Source organism: Narcine bancroftii, chromosome 1, assembly GCF_036971445.1.
Source record: "Narcine bancroftii isolate sNarBan1 chromosome 1, sNarBan1.hap1, whole genome shotgun sequence".
NCBI classification, from domain to species: Eukaryota; Metazoa; Chordata; class Chondrichthyes; order Torpediniformes; family Narcinidae; genus Narcine; species Narcine bancroftii.
The window spans coordinates 96801483-96820375 of record NC_091469.1 but is presented as its reverse complement, the minus strand read 5'-3'; the positions used below and the strand labels follow the sequence as shown (position 1 = coordinate 96820375).

Below are 18893 nucleotides of genomic sequence, written 5' to 3'. Positions count from 1 at the left end.
CAGGGATGTGATGTTGAGGTTGTATAAAGCACTGTTGAGACCTCACTTGGAATATTGTGAGCAGTTTTGGGCTCATTTAAAAAAGGATTTGCTGATGTTGGAGAAAGTTCAAAGGAGGTTCACTACGATGATTTCAGGAATTAAAGGGTTATTATACAAGGAGCATTTAACAGTTCATTAGAATTTAGTAAAATGAGGGAATACACTGTATCTCATTGAAACATTTTGAATATTGAAAGGGATGGACAAAGTAAATGTAGAAACATTGTTTTCAATGGTGGGAGAGTCAAGAGCAGTGGTTTTCAAACTTTTTCTTTCCACTCATATACCACCTTAAGTAATTCCGATGCTATAAGAGCTCTGTGATTAATAAAGGATTACTTAAGGTGATATGTGAGTGGAAAGAAAAAGTTTGAAAACCACTGTTTTAATTGTACTTAATTGACTTGTTATGTGCACAGTTTCATAACTCCAAAGGAAATGGGCCAATAACACTTTCTCAAGCAAAATATTTCATTCAGAATTGGGTCTAGAATAGTGATTCTCAACATTTTCCCCATTCACATACCACCTTAAATAATCGCTTTCTAATCACAGAGGATTTATAACATAGGGATTACTTAAGGTGATATGTGAGTGGAAAGAAAAAGTTTGAAAACCACTGGTCTAGGGCTAGAGGGCACAATTTCAGGATTAAAGGGCATCCACTTAGAACAGAGATGCAGAGGGATTTCTTCAGCCAGAGGGTGGTAAAATTTGGAAATTGTTGCCACAGGTGGATGGGGATGCCAGGTCATTGGGTGTATTTAAGGCAGAGATTGAGAGGTTCTTGATTAGCCAGGGCATCAGAGGTTATGGCGAGAATGCCAGGCAGTGAGACTGAGTAGGTAAACGAATCAGCACATGATTGAATGGTGAGGCAGACTTTATGGGCTGAATAGCCTATTTCTGCTCTTATGTCTTAAGGTCTTGTGGTAGAAACCAGAGAAGTCAATGCCTTCCGATTGGAGAATGTCCAGTCGAATGCCAGGGTTACTCTGCCAGTCAGGCAATATCTGTGTCATCAGCCAAGTTGCCTTGCCACATACATCCTTATCTAAATTAGGTTACGAAAAGCAAGGATCCTAGTTCTGAACTCTGAGGCACTCCACTGGCCACAGTCCTCCCATCTGAAGAACGCCCTTCCATAAACACTCTGATTCTTACCGCTAAGCCCACTTTATTTTTATCCAGTTGCCCTCCTCTTCAGTATTATCATACCTTGTCAAATGCTTTGCTAAAATCCATAAAACTAACACTAACTGCCATGCCCTGATCTTCCCACTTTGTCATCTCTTCAAAAATTCTATCAGATTCATGAGCCACAATTCCCCACACACAAATCCCTTCCTTAATATGTTGATATGATCCCTCAGAAACCTCTCTAACAATTTCCATACCACTCATGCCAGACAAAGGGCCTATAGTTACCTGGATATTCTTACAGCCCATTTAAAATAACATCACTGTTCAAGTACAGATTTATTGTCAGAGTACATGCATGACATCACACACTACCCTGAGATTCTTTATTCTGAGGGCCAGGAATACTTTCACTTATTGGTAATGCAAAAAACTACTCAAGAAAAGTTAAGTATACAAAAGAAAGAAATATAAACAAACTGCAGATACAGAAAATAAATAATAATGAATAATGCACATTTGCTAACTTCTGGAACTTCTGTCTGCAGCAATGAGTTAAAAACATCTGTAAAAAAGCCCCAACAATTTCCTTCCTCCAATATTCTTGGATGCACTTGGAGAAGCACCCATCTTGATTTGATCTAAAACTACTGTCACATACTCATTACTGTTGCAGCCCTGCCCTATATTTCCCTTTCCTCCTTATCTTGCATCACAGTGAACATATTCTCAAAATATTAATTTAAGATCTTCTCCATCTTCTCTGGATTTTCAAATAGATGTTCCTCCTCATCTTGAAGGGGGACTATTCTTTCCCTCATGACCCTTTTGATCTGAATATACATAAAATCTTTTTTGGACTCTCCCTTCCACTGTCTGCAAAGCCATCTCCTAACCTCCTTTAGTTTTCCTTATGGTCCGCTTCACATGCTCCTACATAACTTTTATTCCTCAAGGTATTCCCTCAAACCTGTCTGGCTATATCTAATACAGTATATGCATTTCTGATCTGTGCTCTACATCTCATGTCCATTTACCTTTCCATTCTTGCCCTTTACTACATTTGGAAAATGTTCATCCAGGACTTTCCTTAACATCCTCTTAAACACCTCCTATTTGGTAGTTGAGCACTTACTCTCTAACATTTACTTCCATTCAACTATTGCTAACTCATTCCTAAATTGGCCTTGCCCAATTTAGGATTCTAACTTGAGGATTGGAGTCATTCTTTTCCACGACTGTCTTAAAGCAAATAGAATTGTGGACATTGTTCCCTCCCAATAACCTACATATTTGACCAGCTTCATTTCCCAGTACAAGGTTCAACAGTGCCCCTTCTCCGGTAAATCTGTCCACATATTGCTATGGATAAAGTTCTTCTGGACACACTTAATTGAGTTCACCCCATCTAATTACCAAGTTCTCAGGCATTCACAGTCAATGTTGGAGATGTTACCTACAATAACAGCCATACTATTTTGTTGAAAGACGTCAGCAATCTCTCTGTATATTTGGCCTTTTGACTTCCAGTGACGGGTGGCCAGTAGTATACACCCATCAAGCTGCCTACTTACTTATCCTGATTTGCACCCACATTGCCTCATGCAACAGTTCTCTGGCAATATCTTCTCCACAGACTACTGTGATATTTTCTTTGACTATTACTGCAACCACCTCTCTCAGTCGGTTACCCCAGAACAATGAGCTGCCAGTATTATACAAGCTCCTGTTATTATTCTCCCTGTAGGCTTATTGCGATGCCCAGGAGAAAATTCATTCAAGAGCCCTGGAGTTTTGGCATTGCCAAACAAAGCAATGGGTTGGAAGGAGTTTGCTTTCCTGATGTAGAAGGCAGTTGTTTGATTCCTTAGTTTTTATCAGATCGATGTGATGTACTTTTTTTTACTTGATGCTACATTCAAATATTTATTTTCATCTACCAGATGGTATGACGGTGAAATACCATTCAGTCTCCCATAGTTTAGGAAGAGATGTCTTGATGTCTCTGAAATAGATGAAACCCTATTGGATACCCTCACCAGCATGACTCATGGAATAGAAATTCTGGCCTATTGAGACCATAGGATACAATAAGGAATTGATATGCAGATTTCTCTCTCTTAGTTATTCTTTCTATGCATACGTGTAATAGTTGATACAGTGTAAAAGTCACCTTCTTATTTTAAGCCCCAGCTGCCTGCCCTCCGAAGTTCCCAATGCCCTGAGCATAGACTCTCGCCTTGGCGCTGGCTGCCTATCCACCTGAGCACCCGACGGGCTGACTGGAGACTCTCACCTTGGCCCCGGCTGCCTGCCCTCGCATTTGAGCACCTGACTTCCCGAACTCGGACTTGCCACTCGCCCACCCATCCAAGCTCCCTACGGCCCGAACGAAGCAGGTTCATGCTGTGGTCAAAAATAGTATGCGTGTAATAGTTGACCCCCTAAATTTTACCCTAAAAATTGGTCCACAAAATTGACTAATACACGCATCTATATGGTAGTTGTTTCCATGCTCATTGATGAGCATTCACTGTGTTTCTGATCAGATTCTCCACTCAGATCAGTAGAATATTCATGTAAACCAACTTAAATTTCACTTTTCATCTGCATGTATTTGGGTTGGTTAATTGGTTGCTCATTGGAGTTAAGTGCACTTCTTGGCTGGGATAAAAATGGGTTATAAGCTTAGTTTTTCAGGCATAATATGATCTGCACATTATTGTATATCCCCATACTAATTAATTGTTCACAGTAGTTATTACAGAAATGATGATGAAAACTGAAGTTCATTCACATTTTGGACACTGTTACATTTGAGAGTCTTCTGTTTGAGACGTATATTTAAAAAAAAAAGTAAGTTGGTTCTCTGGATCTTCCATTACTGTTATTTCCTTAAGTAAAGCATTAGTTGTTCTATCTCGGGCCATTACTGAAAATTCAGTGACAGTCAAAGAATGATTCAAGAAAGAGGTTAATTGGAACTTGGTGTGCGTTATGTAACCCTGTATCTAGTGTTTGCTACTGACCGTATTTGGATTGCTCCAAGACAAATGCCTGAAGCTTAAGCTCACGTCCTCACATGATTCTGTTCATTGAGACTTGAATACAGATTGGTGAGGTAGTATTGAAGCAAGTCAGCGATCAAAATCAGACTCATTGACTCAATGTCTCAATCCACAGTGGTTGTCTACTCTTCAGAGCAATTGACTTGACTGTCAGCCACAGACCATGCAGCGAAAGGTGACTCAGGGTCGCAGGAGGTGGTGGCATTAGAAGAGGTTGCAGGATCCACAGATGTTTGATGTCTCTGAAGGGACTCTTGCTTTTTATTCTCTCCTTGATGATGGGGTGGAGGGGTATTGGACTAGTAGTGACGATTTGTGTGCTTTTACAGGGTGATCAAAAGAAAACTAATTTTGTGTATTAGACAATAAAGAAACAATAAAATAGGATTTGCATTTTGGTCACTAAGGATTGTGATTCTTTCTGCCCTGTCCCAGAAAACCAAAAAGTATAATTTCACCAGGTATGGTGACCATAACTGGGTAATAAACAGAATAATCTAAAAAATAGCAGATATTTTAAATCTGAACTAAATACAGAGTATTGGAAACACTCATCAGGTAGCATCAAATAATGTTTCACTTTCGAGATGCTCTCAATATTAGAAGGAGCAAAAAAAGGAAGGTAAGTGGGTGGAACAAAGGGAATATTTTTGATAGGATGAGACCAAATGTAGTGAACTGCCAGTTAGCATCTCTTTAAACTTTTTCCCTGCGTGTTAATAGGAAGGGAGGGATTATGCCCAACAGGTCAGACTCTACTAGTACAAAGAACATAGAATAACGCAGCACAGTACAAGCCCTTCAGCCCTCGATGTGCCGACCCATATATTCCTTCCAAAACGAAACTAAAACCTCCTTACCCCATAACCCTCTATTTTCCTCTCATCCATGTGTATGTCTAAGAATCTCTTAAATACCCCCAATATTTCAGCCTCCACCACCATCACCAGCAAGGCATTCCAGACACCCACAATTCTTTGTGTTTTTAATAAAAAAACTTACCTCTGATTTCTCCCCTATCCTCTCTCCCTTCACTTTGTACATATGTCCTCTAGTATTTGCTGATTCTGCCCTGGGAAACAGGTGCTGGCTGTCCACCCTATCAATGCCTCTCATAATCTTGACCACATTGAAAAACAAAGCTGAAAGGATGATAGACAGAAATTGATAGCTCTGAAAAAATAATAAGAAAGAATGAGTTACCCCAAGTTGGAGAATTCAGAGTTGTCCGGTAGGATGAACCCTTCTGAGCAGCATTGCGTCTGTGCTTTCCACTCTCCCTAGGTCCACACCAATGGTAGTGATGATGTAACAGTAGCTCCGGCATCACCACCATGTTTATTGTACAATGTAAAGGACCTTGTGTTGTGTACACTCACCTGTGTGGTCTGCTGGTGAGGTTTTAGTTTGATAAATAACACACTTGAGTATAGAAGGGGAATTTGGATTTCTCAGAAAACAAGAAAATCTGCTGAAGTCTAGTGCCATACACCAAAGTGCTGGAGAAACTCAGCAGGTCATGCAGCAACCAGTGGGAGTAACATTTCCCGACGAAGGGATTGGGCCCGAAATGTTGACTACCTTTTACATCTTCTGGATGTTGCTGGTGACTTTTTCCAGCACTTTTGTTTACTACAATTTCCATTTATATCACATTTACAACCCAAGGTCATCAGAAATCGGGGCCAATGAAAGGTGAATAAAATGGTACTCAGCATTGGAGAAGGTAGATATTGGGGGAGATAAGTTTAGGCTTTACCAAGATTGTCAGTCAGTGGTGTATCTTTACTCTGATCTTGTAATTCACAACAGACAAACAACAAGGGTGTGGGGTGTAAACTTTAACTCTGCTCGTTGCATGTTGTGTCTTTTTTTTTTTTCTTTGGCTTGGCTTCGCGGACGAAGATTTATGGAGGGGGTAAAAAGTCCACGTCAGCTGCAGGCTCGTTTGTGGCTGACCAGTCCGATGCGGGACAGGCAGACACGATTGCAGCGGTTGCAAGGGAAAATTGGTTGGTTGGGGTTGGGTGTTGGGTTTTTCCTCCTTTGCCTTTTGTCAGTGAGGTGGGCTCTGCGGTCTTCTTCAAAGGAGGCTGCTGCCCGCCAAACTGTGAGGCGCCAAGATGCACGGTTTGAGGCGTTATCAGCCCACTGGCGGTGGTCAATGTGGCAGGCACCAAGAGATTTCTTTAGGCAGTCCTTGTACCTTTTCTTTGGTGCACCTCTGTCACGGTGGCCAGTGGAGAGCTCGCCATATAATACGATCTTGGGAAGGCGATGGTCCTCCATTCTGGAGACGTGACCCATCCAGCGCAGCTGGATCTTCAGCAGCGTGGACTCGATGCTGTCGACCTCTGCCATCTCGAGTACCACGACGTTAGGGGTGTGAGCGCTCCAATGGATGTTGAGGATGGAGCGGAGACAACGCTGGTGGAAGCGTTCTAGGAGCCGTAGGTGGTGCCGGTAGAGGACCCATGATTCGGAGCCGAACAGGAGTGTGGGTATGACAACGGCTCTATATACGCTTATCTTTGTGAGGTTTTTCAGTTGGTTGTTTTTCCAGACTCTTTTGTGTAGTCTTCCAAAGGCGCTATTTGCCTTGGCGAGTCTGTTGTCTATCTCATTGTCGATCCTTGCATCTGATGAAATGGTGCAGCCGAGATAGGTAAACTGGTTGACCGTTTTGAGTTTTGTGTGCCCGATGGAGATGTGGGGGGGCTGGTAGTCATGGTGGGGAGCTGGCTGATGGAGGACCTCAGTTTTCTTCAGGCTGACTTCCAGGCCAAACATTTTGGCAGTTTCCGCAAAGCAGGACGTCAAGCGCTGAAGAGCTGGCTCTGAATGGGCAACTAAAGCGGCATCATCTGCAAAGAGTAGTTCACGGACAAGTTTCTCTTGTGTCTTGGTGTGAGCTTGCAGGCGCCTCAGATTGAAGAGACTGCCATCCGTGCGGTACCGGATGTAAACAGCGTCTTCATTGTTGGGGTCTTTCATGGCTTGGTTCAGCATCATGCTGAAGAAGATTGAAAAGAGGGTTGGTGCGAGAACACAGCCTTGCTTCACGCCATTGTTAATGGAGAAGGGTTCAGAGAGCTCATTGCTGTATCTGACCCGACCTTGTTGGTTTTCGTGCAGTTGGATAATCATGTTGAGGAACTACATGTTGTGTAGTGATATGTATATTCTGCTGTGTATGAGTGGCTGGCCCACCCACTGATGACTCGCTCCCCAGTAGCTCCTCCCTTGTGACATGGCCGTAAAGGTCGACCTCTCTCCTCTCTATCCATTCATTCGAGGGCATGGAGTCAGGCCAGCTACAATCTATAAAGTGTATTAAAGCCTATAGTCTCCCTCTCAGTCTCTGGACTCATTGATAGTGTGTATCAATTTAATCCACTTTAATTTTTCACATGGGATGGACAAGCTGCTGAGACCCAACAGGCTAGACATCGATCCACAGGCGCCTGGAGCTGCCGAGCAGTACAAGCAGAGGATCACCTGTTTCTCAAACTTTCTTGAAGTTGCAACAGGCCTGGTAGACTCAGATGAGAAGAGACTCCAGGTCCTGCAAGCAAGAGTGGGATACCAATCGATCAGGAACTGCACAACCAACTCAGAGGCCATGGGTGAACCTTTACCGACCCCGGGTACACGAGGTGTACTCACAATACATGCTGGCCTCGAGGAGACAGCAACCCGGTGAGTCCATGGATGAGTTCCTTTGGGCCCTGTACGACCTGGGGAGAGACTGCTGGAGCACTATTTCGACCCTTGTACCTGCAGCCCAGTGTGTGGAGGAGTTGATCCGGGATGCCTGCATGTCCAGGGCCAGGTCTGACTACATTGTCAGTGACTGTTTGAGGAGTATTTCAGCTCACTAAGATTCTTGATACTGCCCAGCGCAACGCCAAGGTGATTGCTGCCGGTAAGAACGGGCCCTCCTTTCACAGGCCACGCGCGACCCCATTTTGGGACTCAACATCACATTTGCCTCTGTGTAAGTGGGCCACGACTCCGCAGCTGCAATCGGACACTGAAGTGCCACTACTGTGGTCAGATAAAGCACCCCCAATGACTCTGTCTGGCAAATGAAGCCACCTGTTTGGGATGCGGGAAGAAAGGACACTACCAGCACATTTGTAAGTCAAATCCTGTCCGAGCAAGTGGGGGGGGGGGGGCATCGGCCTGATGCTGCTTCCGGTCCCGAATGGCTCGTCTGCGTGTGCATCCTGGGAGTCGCCATCTTATCCTATGTCTCTTCCGCCTTCCTGGATGATGCCACTTCTGCCTTCCAACGCCTGGATGATGCCACTTTCGCCTTCTTCCTCCTCCTTGCCCGGTACAACTGCGTGGTCAACATGGGGGCCACCATCTTACCGTCCGGGCCCCCCCTCCGACAGAAAGGACCGATCCAATCCAGGCCTCTGAGATACTGAACCAAAGCAATCCTCACCTGATCACCCACTCGATGATGGAGATTGAGGTAAACGGGAAAAGAACAAATTGCTTGTTTGACAGTGGGAGCACAGAGAGCTTCATCCATCTGGACACTGCCCAGAAATTCTTATTCTCTCTCTCTCTCTCTCTCTCTCTCTCTCTCTCTCTCTCTGTTAGACCTATGAGCGGCACCATCTCTATAGCTGCAAAGGACCAATCTGCTAAGATCTGAGGATATTGTGTAGCATCGTTAACAGTGCTGGGGGGGGGGGCAACAATATGATAACTTTAATTTGCTTGTGATGCCACAGCTCTTCGCGCCAATTCTCCTGGGCATCAACTTCCATAGCCAGTCCAGGAGTGTCACGATGGTGTTTGGAGGACCACAACTGCCCATAACGGTATACAACCCTCAACTCACAGAGTTTCCCCACCCTGGCAGTCAGTCCCCGTCTGCAGCCTCTCCACCCTCCGCATACCCCACTCTGTCATTATTTGAGAACCTGACCCCAGTCTGCAAACCCAATATGACAAAGAGCAGGCACTATAGTACTGAGTCCGAGGTGGAGCGACTCCTGATGGACGGGATCATAGTTTACAGTTTGAGGCCCTGGAGAGTCCAAGTCGTGGTGGTCAGGGGTGGGAGTAAACCCCATATGGTGATCATCTACAGCCAGACAATCAACTGATTCACGCAGCTAAATGCTTACCCCCTCCCCTGGATTGCCAAATAGTCAATAAGATTATCCAATATAGGGTGTTCTCCATGAATGACCTGAAGTAGGCATACCACTAACTCCCCTTTTGCCCAGCGGACCGCCAATATACCACATTCTAAGCGGATGGCAGGCTCTACCACTTCCTCCGGGAGTCCTTTGGAATTAAGAATGGCATTTCTGTGTTCCAGAGGGAGGTGGATCGGATGGTAGACAGGCATAAATTAATGGCCACTTTCCCCTACCTTGACAATGTCACCATCTGCGGCCATGACCAGCAGGACCACGACGCGAACCTTGTGAAATTCCTCCACACAGCTAAGTCTTTCAATTTGACTTACACCAAGGAGAAGAATGTATTTAGCATTACTCACCTGACCCTTTTTGGATGCATCATGGCACATGGTGTCATTGCCCCCGACTTCGACCGCATGCGTCCTCTCATGGAGCTCCCGATCCCTCACAACCTCGAGGTGCTAAAATGGTGCCTGGGATTCTTTTCTTACTATGCCCAATGTGTGCCCAATTATGCCGATAAAGCCTGGTAAGATCCTGAACTTTCCCTTATTGGCAGAAATCTGGGCGGCGTTCAATCAAATCAAAGGAGACATCGCTAAAGCCAACATGAATGCAGTGGATGAATCCATCCCATTCCAAGTGGAAAGCGATGCCTCCGACTTCGCACTGGCAGCCACTCTCAACCAGGCGGGCAGACCAGTGACATTTTTGGCAATGGCCCCGAGACATAACACTTCACCTTCGAGAAGGAGGGACAGGAGATCATTGAGGTAGTACGCCACGTGCGTCATTACTTGGCCGGGAAAAGATTTACCTTGCTGACGGACCAACAAGCCGTGGCCTTTATGTTCAACACTAAACTGTTGGGTAAATCAAGAACAATAAATCATGAGGAGGAGAATCAAGCTCTCCACCTACAACTATGATATCCTGTACCAGCCAGGCAAGCTCAATGACAACCCCCCCCCCCCCCCCCCCCCCCCACCCCTACCGACACTCTCGGGGGACGTGCACCAGTGTTCATCTTAGCCACCTTCAGTCCTTCCACAACAACCTCTGCTACCCTGGAGTCACAAGATGGTTTCACTTCATATAAGTCTGGAACCTCCCATACTCCATCGAGGAGATCAAATCTCTGACCGGACATTGCCGGGTCTGTGTGGAATGTAAATCGCAGTTCTACCAGCTCGACAAGGTGTACCTCATCAAAGCCACTGCCCTTGTCCAATATGGATATCTATTTCCTCAATGTCATAAACGAGTTCTCCAGATTCTCATTTCCATCGCCTGTCCCAACATGGCCTCAGCCACTGTCATCAGGGCACCCCACAGCATATTCACCCTTTTCAGGTACCCAAACTATATTGATAGTGATCTGGGGTTCATGAGCAGGGTTTTGTTTTTTAAAGAGGGGATGAATGCAATTGTATGTATATACTGCTGTGTATGAGTGGCTGGCCCGCCCACTGATGACTCACTCCCCAGTAGCTCTTCCCTTTATGACCTAGCCATAAAAGTTGACCTCCCTCCTCCCTATCCATTAATTCAAGCACATGGAGTCAGGCCAACTACAATCTAAAGTGTATTAAAGCCTATCGTCTCCCTCTCAGTCTTTGAAGTCATAGATAGAGCGTATCAAGTTGATTGAATGAAATATCTTCAGGTCCATTTGGTAACTTGGCCTTTCCTTTGTGATGGTGGTTCCTTGGGCAGCAATGAGAAAATGAAGATTTTCACCCCTGCCGCGACAGGTATCCAGCAATTAATTTCTTTTCATCATCTGGATCATTTCCATTGAGGTGTTTTTTTTTAAAATTAGTGGATGTTTCTGCCTTGTAATCTTAATGAGCTGCTGTAAATTGAGCTGCTGTGAGTTTAAAAAATAAAGCACCCAATACAGACTCCAAATATAGGTGTATTTTTTGTTTTTGTTCATTCATGTGGTAGGGTTTTTCTGCTGAGGGTAGGTGAGATACAAGCCAGAGTACATGGGAAAAGGCTGAAAGGGGAAAAGTTTAAGGAACATGGGGGGGGGGGGGGATCTTCTTCTCACAGAGTGTGATGGGAGTGTCGGTCGAGCTGATAGCTAAAATGGTGAATGGGGGCTCAATTTTAACATTTAAGAAGAATTTGGACAGGTACGTGGATGGGAGGGCCAATGACTGGATGCAGGTCAGGGGGACTAGGTAGAAATATTGTTCAGCAGAGGGCCAAAGAGCCTGTCATGTTCTATATTTCTATATGCTGGTGCTAAAGAATTTTTTTTCCACAACATCAACATTTATGCAAATATGTATTTTCAAAGAGATTTGTTTTCCCAGATTGTATCTCTGGGGCCCTGTTTCTTGTAGATGCTTTTAGAAAAGACCTTTTGTGCTCAATGTGTGAAGAGGCTTCAGGCAACATGAGGCTACTGGCCCTCATCTTGACAACCTTTTACAGGAGCAAATTGAGTGTCCTGTCTGGCTTCATCATTGTGTGGTATGGTAGCTGCAAAGCATCGGACTGGAAGTCGATACAGAGGATAATTGAAACAGCTGAGAGGATCACTGGGGTTTCCCTTTCCTCTATCAATGACATTTACTGGGTGCACTGTATCAGTGGGACTCAAGGAATTTTGCAAGACCCTTTCCATCCAGCACACCGTATCTTTTACCCATTACCATCAAGGAGGAGATACAAGCGCATCCAGGCAAGGGAACAGCTTCTTTCCACAGGCTGTGAGAGTGATGAACTGTGCCCTGCAATTGTGCAAATGAACCCAAATATTTATATATATTTATTTTGATTATTTATGTGGCCATTATGCTCCATCTATTGTGTACTTTGAGGGTACACAAAGTACCCTCAAAGTAATGCTGTTTTGTCGGGATGTATATGGAGAATCAGATAATAGACTTGAACTTGAAATGGGCTGTGAAGGGCTTATTTTGGAAGAACCTATTACTGTGTAAAGTTAAGCTGCTCTTGTGGAAAATCAGGGTGTGGACATGAGCTCTGCCATTGTACATGTAATCGGATTAAATGAACGGGTGCACTACTCTGCGGCATTAAATTATGTTTTAAAATGCTTAGGTAATTAATTGTTGTGACAAAATGTAATATTAATGGATGCTGCAGTTTCTTTTTTGACAAGCTGTTCCTTTAAGAGTGGAAGTGCAGTAACAAGGCTCTAAATGTGAAATACAATATTTATAACTGGTCTCCATTGGAGGTTGCAGGGATGCAGAGAAGCAAGCGTATGGGAAATGGAATTAATGGGGCCAGTACTTTGTGAACCAGCAGAAAACCAGGGGCTGAATGTCTTCATTATTGTTGTGATACAAGTGAAGAAAAATGAGTTTTCTTGCTGTGTATTGTAATGTGAATTGTTAATCTATAGATGGTAATATATGAATGCAAGAACATGGGAGTGAAAATAGATCACGTTGCTCCTTGGACTTGCTCTGCTGTTTTGCAGTGGCTGATTTGATTTTGGCATTAGCTGCATTTTCCTTGATATTTGATACCTGAAGACCAAAAATTTGCTAACCTGGTCTTTGTATATGTTGAATGATTCCCCTGTAATGATTCCTGATACACTGAGGAAAAAAAAACCTTTCTCATCTCCTTTGCAAATGGTTGAATATCATAAATCAGATCTTCACTAATGGTTTTCGGGCACCAATAACCTATTGTCTAAGAACTATTAGGAGTCAATACACATGTTTCAAAACTGGGACAACTAATCTTGAATGTTCTGGCTCTTTAAGTCAGAGGACATTTGCTATTACATTTTAACATCTAACCCTTCTGGATGTATTTAGACAACACTTGTTATATGTTTAAATGGTTGCTGCATAACTGTGGATATAGTTATTACATTCTGGATGAATGGCATTGGAGTAAGTGTTCCTGGAAGAGTTTAGTGACATATGTTACAAACAACCAACTCCCACACGACCTTGACTACACTTCCTCACACCCTGTCCCCTGCATGGATGCTGTTCCTTTCTCGCAATTTCTCTGTCTCTGCTGCATCTGTTCCCAAGATGAGGTCTTCCAGTCCAGATATTCCGAAATGTCTACCTTCTTCCCCTCCACCACCATAAATTCAGCCCTCACTCTCATCTCCTCCATTTCCTGCTCATCTGCCCTGGCCCCCTCTGCCTCTAGACAAAACAAACACAGGATTCCACTTGTGCTTACCCCCCACCAGCCTCTGCATCCAACATGTTATCCTCTGGAATTTCTGGCACTTGCAACAGGATCCCATTACAAGACACATCTTTCCCTCTCCTCTCCTGTCTGCCTTCCATAGGCACCGCCCCCTCCATGACTTATCCCTCCATACCAATTGCCCCACCACACCTTCTCCTGGGGCTGCAGGAGGTGCAAAAGTTGTGCCCACACCTCTCTCACCACAATCCAGGGTACCAAACAGGTCTTTCAAATGAAGCAACACTTCACTTGTGTATCCGTAGGATTGATTTACTGCATCAGGTGCTCCCTTTGTGGCCTTCTCTACATTGGAGAGACTAGGCACTGATTTGAAGATCGCTTCGCTTAGCACCTTCGCTCTGTCCGCACCAGCGACAGTGACCTCCTGGTGGCCAACAATTTTAGTTCTATGTCCCACTCTCATACTCACATGTCTGTCCATAGCCTCGTGTACTATCCCACCACGACCACCAGTAAATTGGAGGAACATTACTTGAAGTCACTGGCTCTCCACTCAGCTCTGGATCACCTCGTAAACAGCAACTCATACATATAGCTGCTCTTTATAGACTACAGCTCAGCCTTCAACGCCATTATTTACTCAGTGCTGGTCAAGAAACTCCAAACTCTCAGTCTCTGTATCCCCCCACAATTGGATCCTCTTCGGAAGACCACAGTCAGTATGAACTGGAAACAATGTTTCCTCTTCACTGATCATCAACATAGGCACACCCCAAGGATGTGTGAATATCCCACTGCTGTACTCATTATACACCCATTACTGTGTGGCCAGGCACAGTTCTGTTGCTATCCACAAATTTGCCGATGACACCATTGTTGTCGGAAGAATCACAAATAGCAATGAGGAGGAGTACAGGAGGGAGATAGAGCAGCTCGTTGAATGGTGTAATGACAACAACCTTGCACTCACTGTTAGCAAAACCAAAGAGAAATTATGGAAGGAAGTCTGGAAAACACCATTCCTCATCGAGGGCTCAGTAGTGGAAAGGGTCAAGAACTTCAAATTCTTGGATGTCAACATCTCTGAGTATCTGTCCTCCATGTTGATGTGAAGAAAACTCACCCGGGACCATACTTTTTGAGGGGCTTGAGGAGATGTACGAGGGTATGTCATGAAAAGTTCTACAGGTGTACCAGAGAGAGCATTCTGGCTGGTTGCATCGCCATCTGGTGCAGAGGTGCCTACTCTCAGGCCAAGAGTAAACTCCAGAGGGTTGTTAGCTCAGCCTGTGACATCACAGGCATCAGACTTCACTCTATTAAGGACATCTACATGAGGCAGTGTCTTAAAAAAGCCACCCAAGCCATGCTCTCTTTACTCTGCTACCATCAAGAAGGTGGTATAAGAGCCTGAAGCCAAACAAATAACTTGTAAAGAGTTTAAAAATGGATAATGAACTACAGACAGTCTCATTTTGCTCTTTTTTAGCACTATATTCTTGCTGCTACCATCAGAAAAGATGTATAGGTGACACAAGGCTTGTACCACCAGGTCCAGGAGCGGTTCCTATCCCTCCACCATCAGAATTCTAAACAACAAACTTAATCAGAGACTCATTAAAGGACGCTTACTTTGCACATTATTTATTATTAAATATTTATTTTCTATAGAGCTCAGCTTGTTTGTGCTTCCTTGTGTACATTTCTCACTTCTGTTTATTTTAGTCAATTTTTTTAAACACTCCCGATAAGTAGAAATTGTACCTGGCCTGTAGGAAAAAGAATCTCAGGATAATATGTGATGTCTTGTATGCACTCTAACAATGAAGTTGAACTTTGGTAATAAGGGTGTACTGTAGACCAAAGAATTGACCCTCAGGTTAGCTGCTGAGGTGTACAAGTGTTACCCTGCCTCGCCTCAGAACTTAAAACAGACTCTGCAAAAGGTGTTGGAAAGTGTTCCTGTGGCGTGTGTCAGAATGAGTTTGACAGAGTTTCAAGTGTTGCCACTCTCTGGAGCCTAGATGCTGGATTTCCGTCTCTGGGAAGTCATTCATTCTGCTTGCTGAAGGAGAGGGACGAAAAGTGTAAAACTAAGCAGCAGAACTGTGTGGTGGATGTATTGACCTTACAGGAGGTAGGAGGCGCATGATTGCATGGAAATGGAAGCTCTGTAAATTCCAAGGGCATTGAGTCACTTAAATAGTCCGCCAAAGTTACTGAAACCCGATGGCGACAGGGAAGGCCTGACTGGCAGTACAAAGGCTAGAAGGCACTGGAGACTCCTGATAGCTTCACTCATGGTCAGGACTGGATGGTTTTGAGGGTGGGGTTATGGCTGAGTATTTAAGCAGGAAATGGTGGGGTGGATCACGAAGGGTGTAATGGTGAGGTGAGGGCAAGGGCCTTCTTGTCAGGTGTGGATTGCTGCCACCAGGAATTGGTCTTTTGTAGCTGCGTTGGGGTCTGAGGTAGTCTTATTGTGATCAATAATTTTTGCTTTACCGCTCCCACTTCTTTATGCATTGTGCATTGTGGTTTATTAGTTCGATGGGATGTGTTGGTGAATCAAAAGTGCTAGGGGCCCTTGAATAATCTGTTTGCGTTTATTGTTGGAGTAAATAAATTTAAATAAATAAAAATAAATTATTTGAGTGCTCACCATTGTGACAATTCAACACAGCAGACACAGTCCCATGATGGACTTCTTGTCAAGACTACTCCATGCAAAAGCCTCAATGAACATGATGTGAAATTGAACTTCTATTGCAAAAAAGTGTTTCCACTTGATAAAGACATAGTTGGTTTCGTCTGCAGTTGTTCCCAACCATTGAAAGGATGAGGAATCATTGCGTTTCAGAAGCACATTGCACACGATTATGTCGTCATTCTTAAAGAGGAAGGGCTAGGGTAGCAAGGGATGAATAATGGAATAAATGTTCTGTGAGCTCTTGTTCAAAGCTGTGGCTGTTGTAATGTCAGCATTAGCAAATTGCAGGTGCACATTCTCATTGTTGCTGAGATGACCCAAAATGTGGTTCTAGGCATCCTTATTCCTTGTGGACATTCGAGTAATTTGCATTTTTTCAATAAGCGCCTACTTTATTGTTGTAAGAGGTTAAAAGCTAAATGAAGATGACTTGAAATAAAACTTGTATTACAAGATCACAAGATAAAGGAGCAGAACTTGGACCATTGAGTCTGCTCTGCCATTCTAATCATACAGTGATCCATCCACTCACTCAGCTCCACTCCCTGGCCTGCATCCCGTAATCCTTGATGCCCTGACTAATCTAATACCGATCAATCTCTACCTTAAATACACCCAATGTCCACAGACTCACGATCCTCTGATGAAAGAAATATTTCCACATCTCTGTTTTAAATTGATGCTCTTTTATCCTGATGTTGTGCCATCTTGTCCCAAAATTCCCTTGCATGGGAAAGATGCTTGCCATATCTACTCTGTCGAGGCCTTTCAGCATTCAAAATGCCTCTATGAGGTCCCCCTTCATCCTTCTGTACTCCATTGAGCGCAGTTCAAGAGCTGACAATCATTCCTCGTATTGCTAACCTTTTCATTCCTAGTAACATTCTCGTAAATCTTCTCTGAACCCTCTCCAATGCTAGTGCATCTTTTCCAAAACTGTATACAGTACTCCAAGTGAGGTCTCACCAGTGCTTTTATAGAGTCTCACATTACATCTCTGCTCTTGTATGTTATTCCTCTTGAAATGAATCCCAATAATGCATTTGCCACCTTTACCACCAACTCAATCTGGAGGTTAACCTTTAGAGTGTTCTGCATGAGGAATCCCAAGTTTCTTTGCACCTCGGAATTTTAAATTTTTTCCTCATCTAAATAATAATCTGTTTTTCTATTTCTTCTACCAAAATGCATGACCCTATACTTTCCATCATTGTATTTCATCTGCCACCTCCTTGCCCTTTTTCCTAATCTAACCAAGTCTCTCTTGAGTCTTTCGGGGTCCTCGGCACCACGCGTCCCACTACCTATTTTGGTAACATCTGCAAATACGTCACAAAAGAGTAAAAATATAATATTTATACAAACGGTCACTCTGTGTTGAATTATGTGCTCAGTTTTGCTGAATCTAGAGATTTTGTGTGATCTTTAATTCATGCTAGTCATGTTATTCTGGAGTTTATTGTGACTTGGACTTGACTCATTACTCTCTATTAGTTCTTTTTACAACCAAAATAACAATCTGTGAATTTTCTTTGAAAGTCATTTCCCTCAGCTCTGGAGAATGGAAGGTTTACTATTCCCTGCTCATATCAGCTCATGAAGGGGCATTTTGAGGACAGTCTCTTCCACGAAGAGACACTCTGATGATGCAACAGCTTTTTGTGCTGGTCAGGCCTACACTCCTCACTTTAACTACCTACCTTGTAGCCTGTTTATCCAAGCACGAGTGCATCTTGGGGATAGATTGTCGTGCTGAGCTCAGAATGTGAAAGGAGTAAATTCTTCGAAGTGCTATTCTGTTGAATACCACTGAAGATGCATGTGCTGGAATCTTGAGTAGACAAAGATTTCAAAGTTCAGATTTATTGTCAGAGTACATACATGACATCACATACAACTCTGAGATTCTTTTTCCTCTGGGCAAGGCAGTCTTACCACTTATTTTTAGTGCAAAAAAAAACTGTACTCGTGAAGATACATATACATTGTAAACAAATCAAAACGTAAACAAACTGCAATAGAGAGAGAGAGAAAAAAATTGCAAGAGGAACAGCAAATCTGTAGGTAGAAATGGTCGTCAGTCAACTTTTTGGGTCTGGACCCTTTATCGAGACATTTTCCTCTCCCTTCCCTTCCCCTCCACCTCTTCCCTCTTTTCCCCCTTTCTCTCCCCCACCCCCTTCTCCTTTCCCCTCCAGATTACGAATTGAAAAGCAGGAAATATTTTTATGTTTAAATATTTTACACAAAAACCAGTCTGAATGGCTCCTTTGCTCAGTCTGTATGTAACGACTCCCTCTTGTTGCAGTCACTAAAGATAACTTTCTTAATATCAGGATTGCAAGATTCATCTTTCAGTGGTTACTTCACTTGAGCATTTGAACTTGACTTGTTCTTGTGCCCATTCAAAGAAAAACAAGTGGGTGTAACAAACTATCTTGACAGAGAACTTGCATCCTCGGCTCTGGGTTTCTTTGGTGTTCTCAGAACTCCAGTCATTCACTCTCCAAAATGATAATCACATTTATTTTTAGACAAATCATTAGCTATTTCAATCAAGCAAGAATGTTTCACATTCACAAAAATGTGGGATTTGTAGGA

At 43.6% G+C, this 18893-nt stretch overlaps 1 protein-coding gene across 2 annotated transcripts in view; it reads left to right on the top strand.

Annotated features, from left to right (window-relative positions):
• The window catches only part of abca2 (ATP-binding cassette, sub-family A (ABC1), member 2), a 478875-nt gene that overhangs the window by 141004 nt on the left and 318978 nt on the right, over positions 1–18893 (top strand). The window contains exon 1 of one of the 2 annotated variants that reach the window (XM_069932974.1): positions 10979–11172. The exons of the other annotated variant lie outside the window; for it this stretch is intronic. Within the exon in view, the coding sequence (XP_069789075.1) occupies positions 11070–11172 (103 nt within the window). The 5' untranslated portion in view covers positions 10979–11069. Of the gene's footprint in view, positions 1–10978; positions 11173–18893 lie in introns of those variants that run through there. 2 annotated transcript variants of the gene reach the window in all.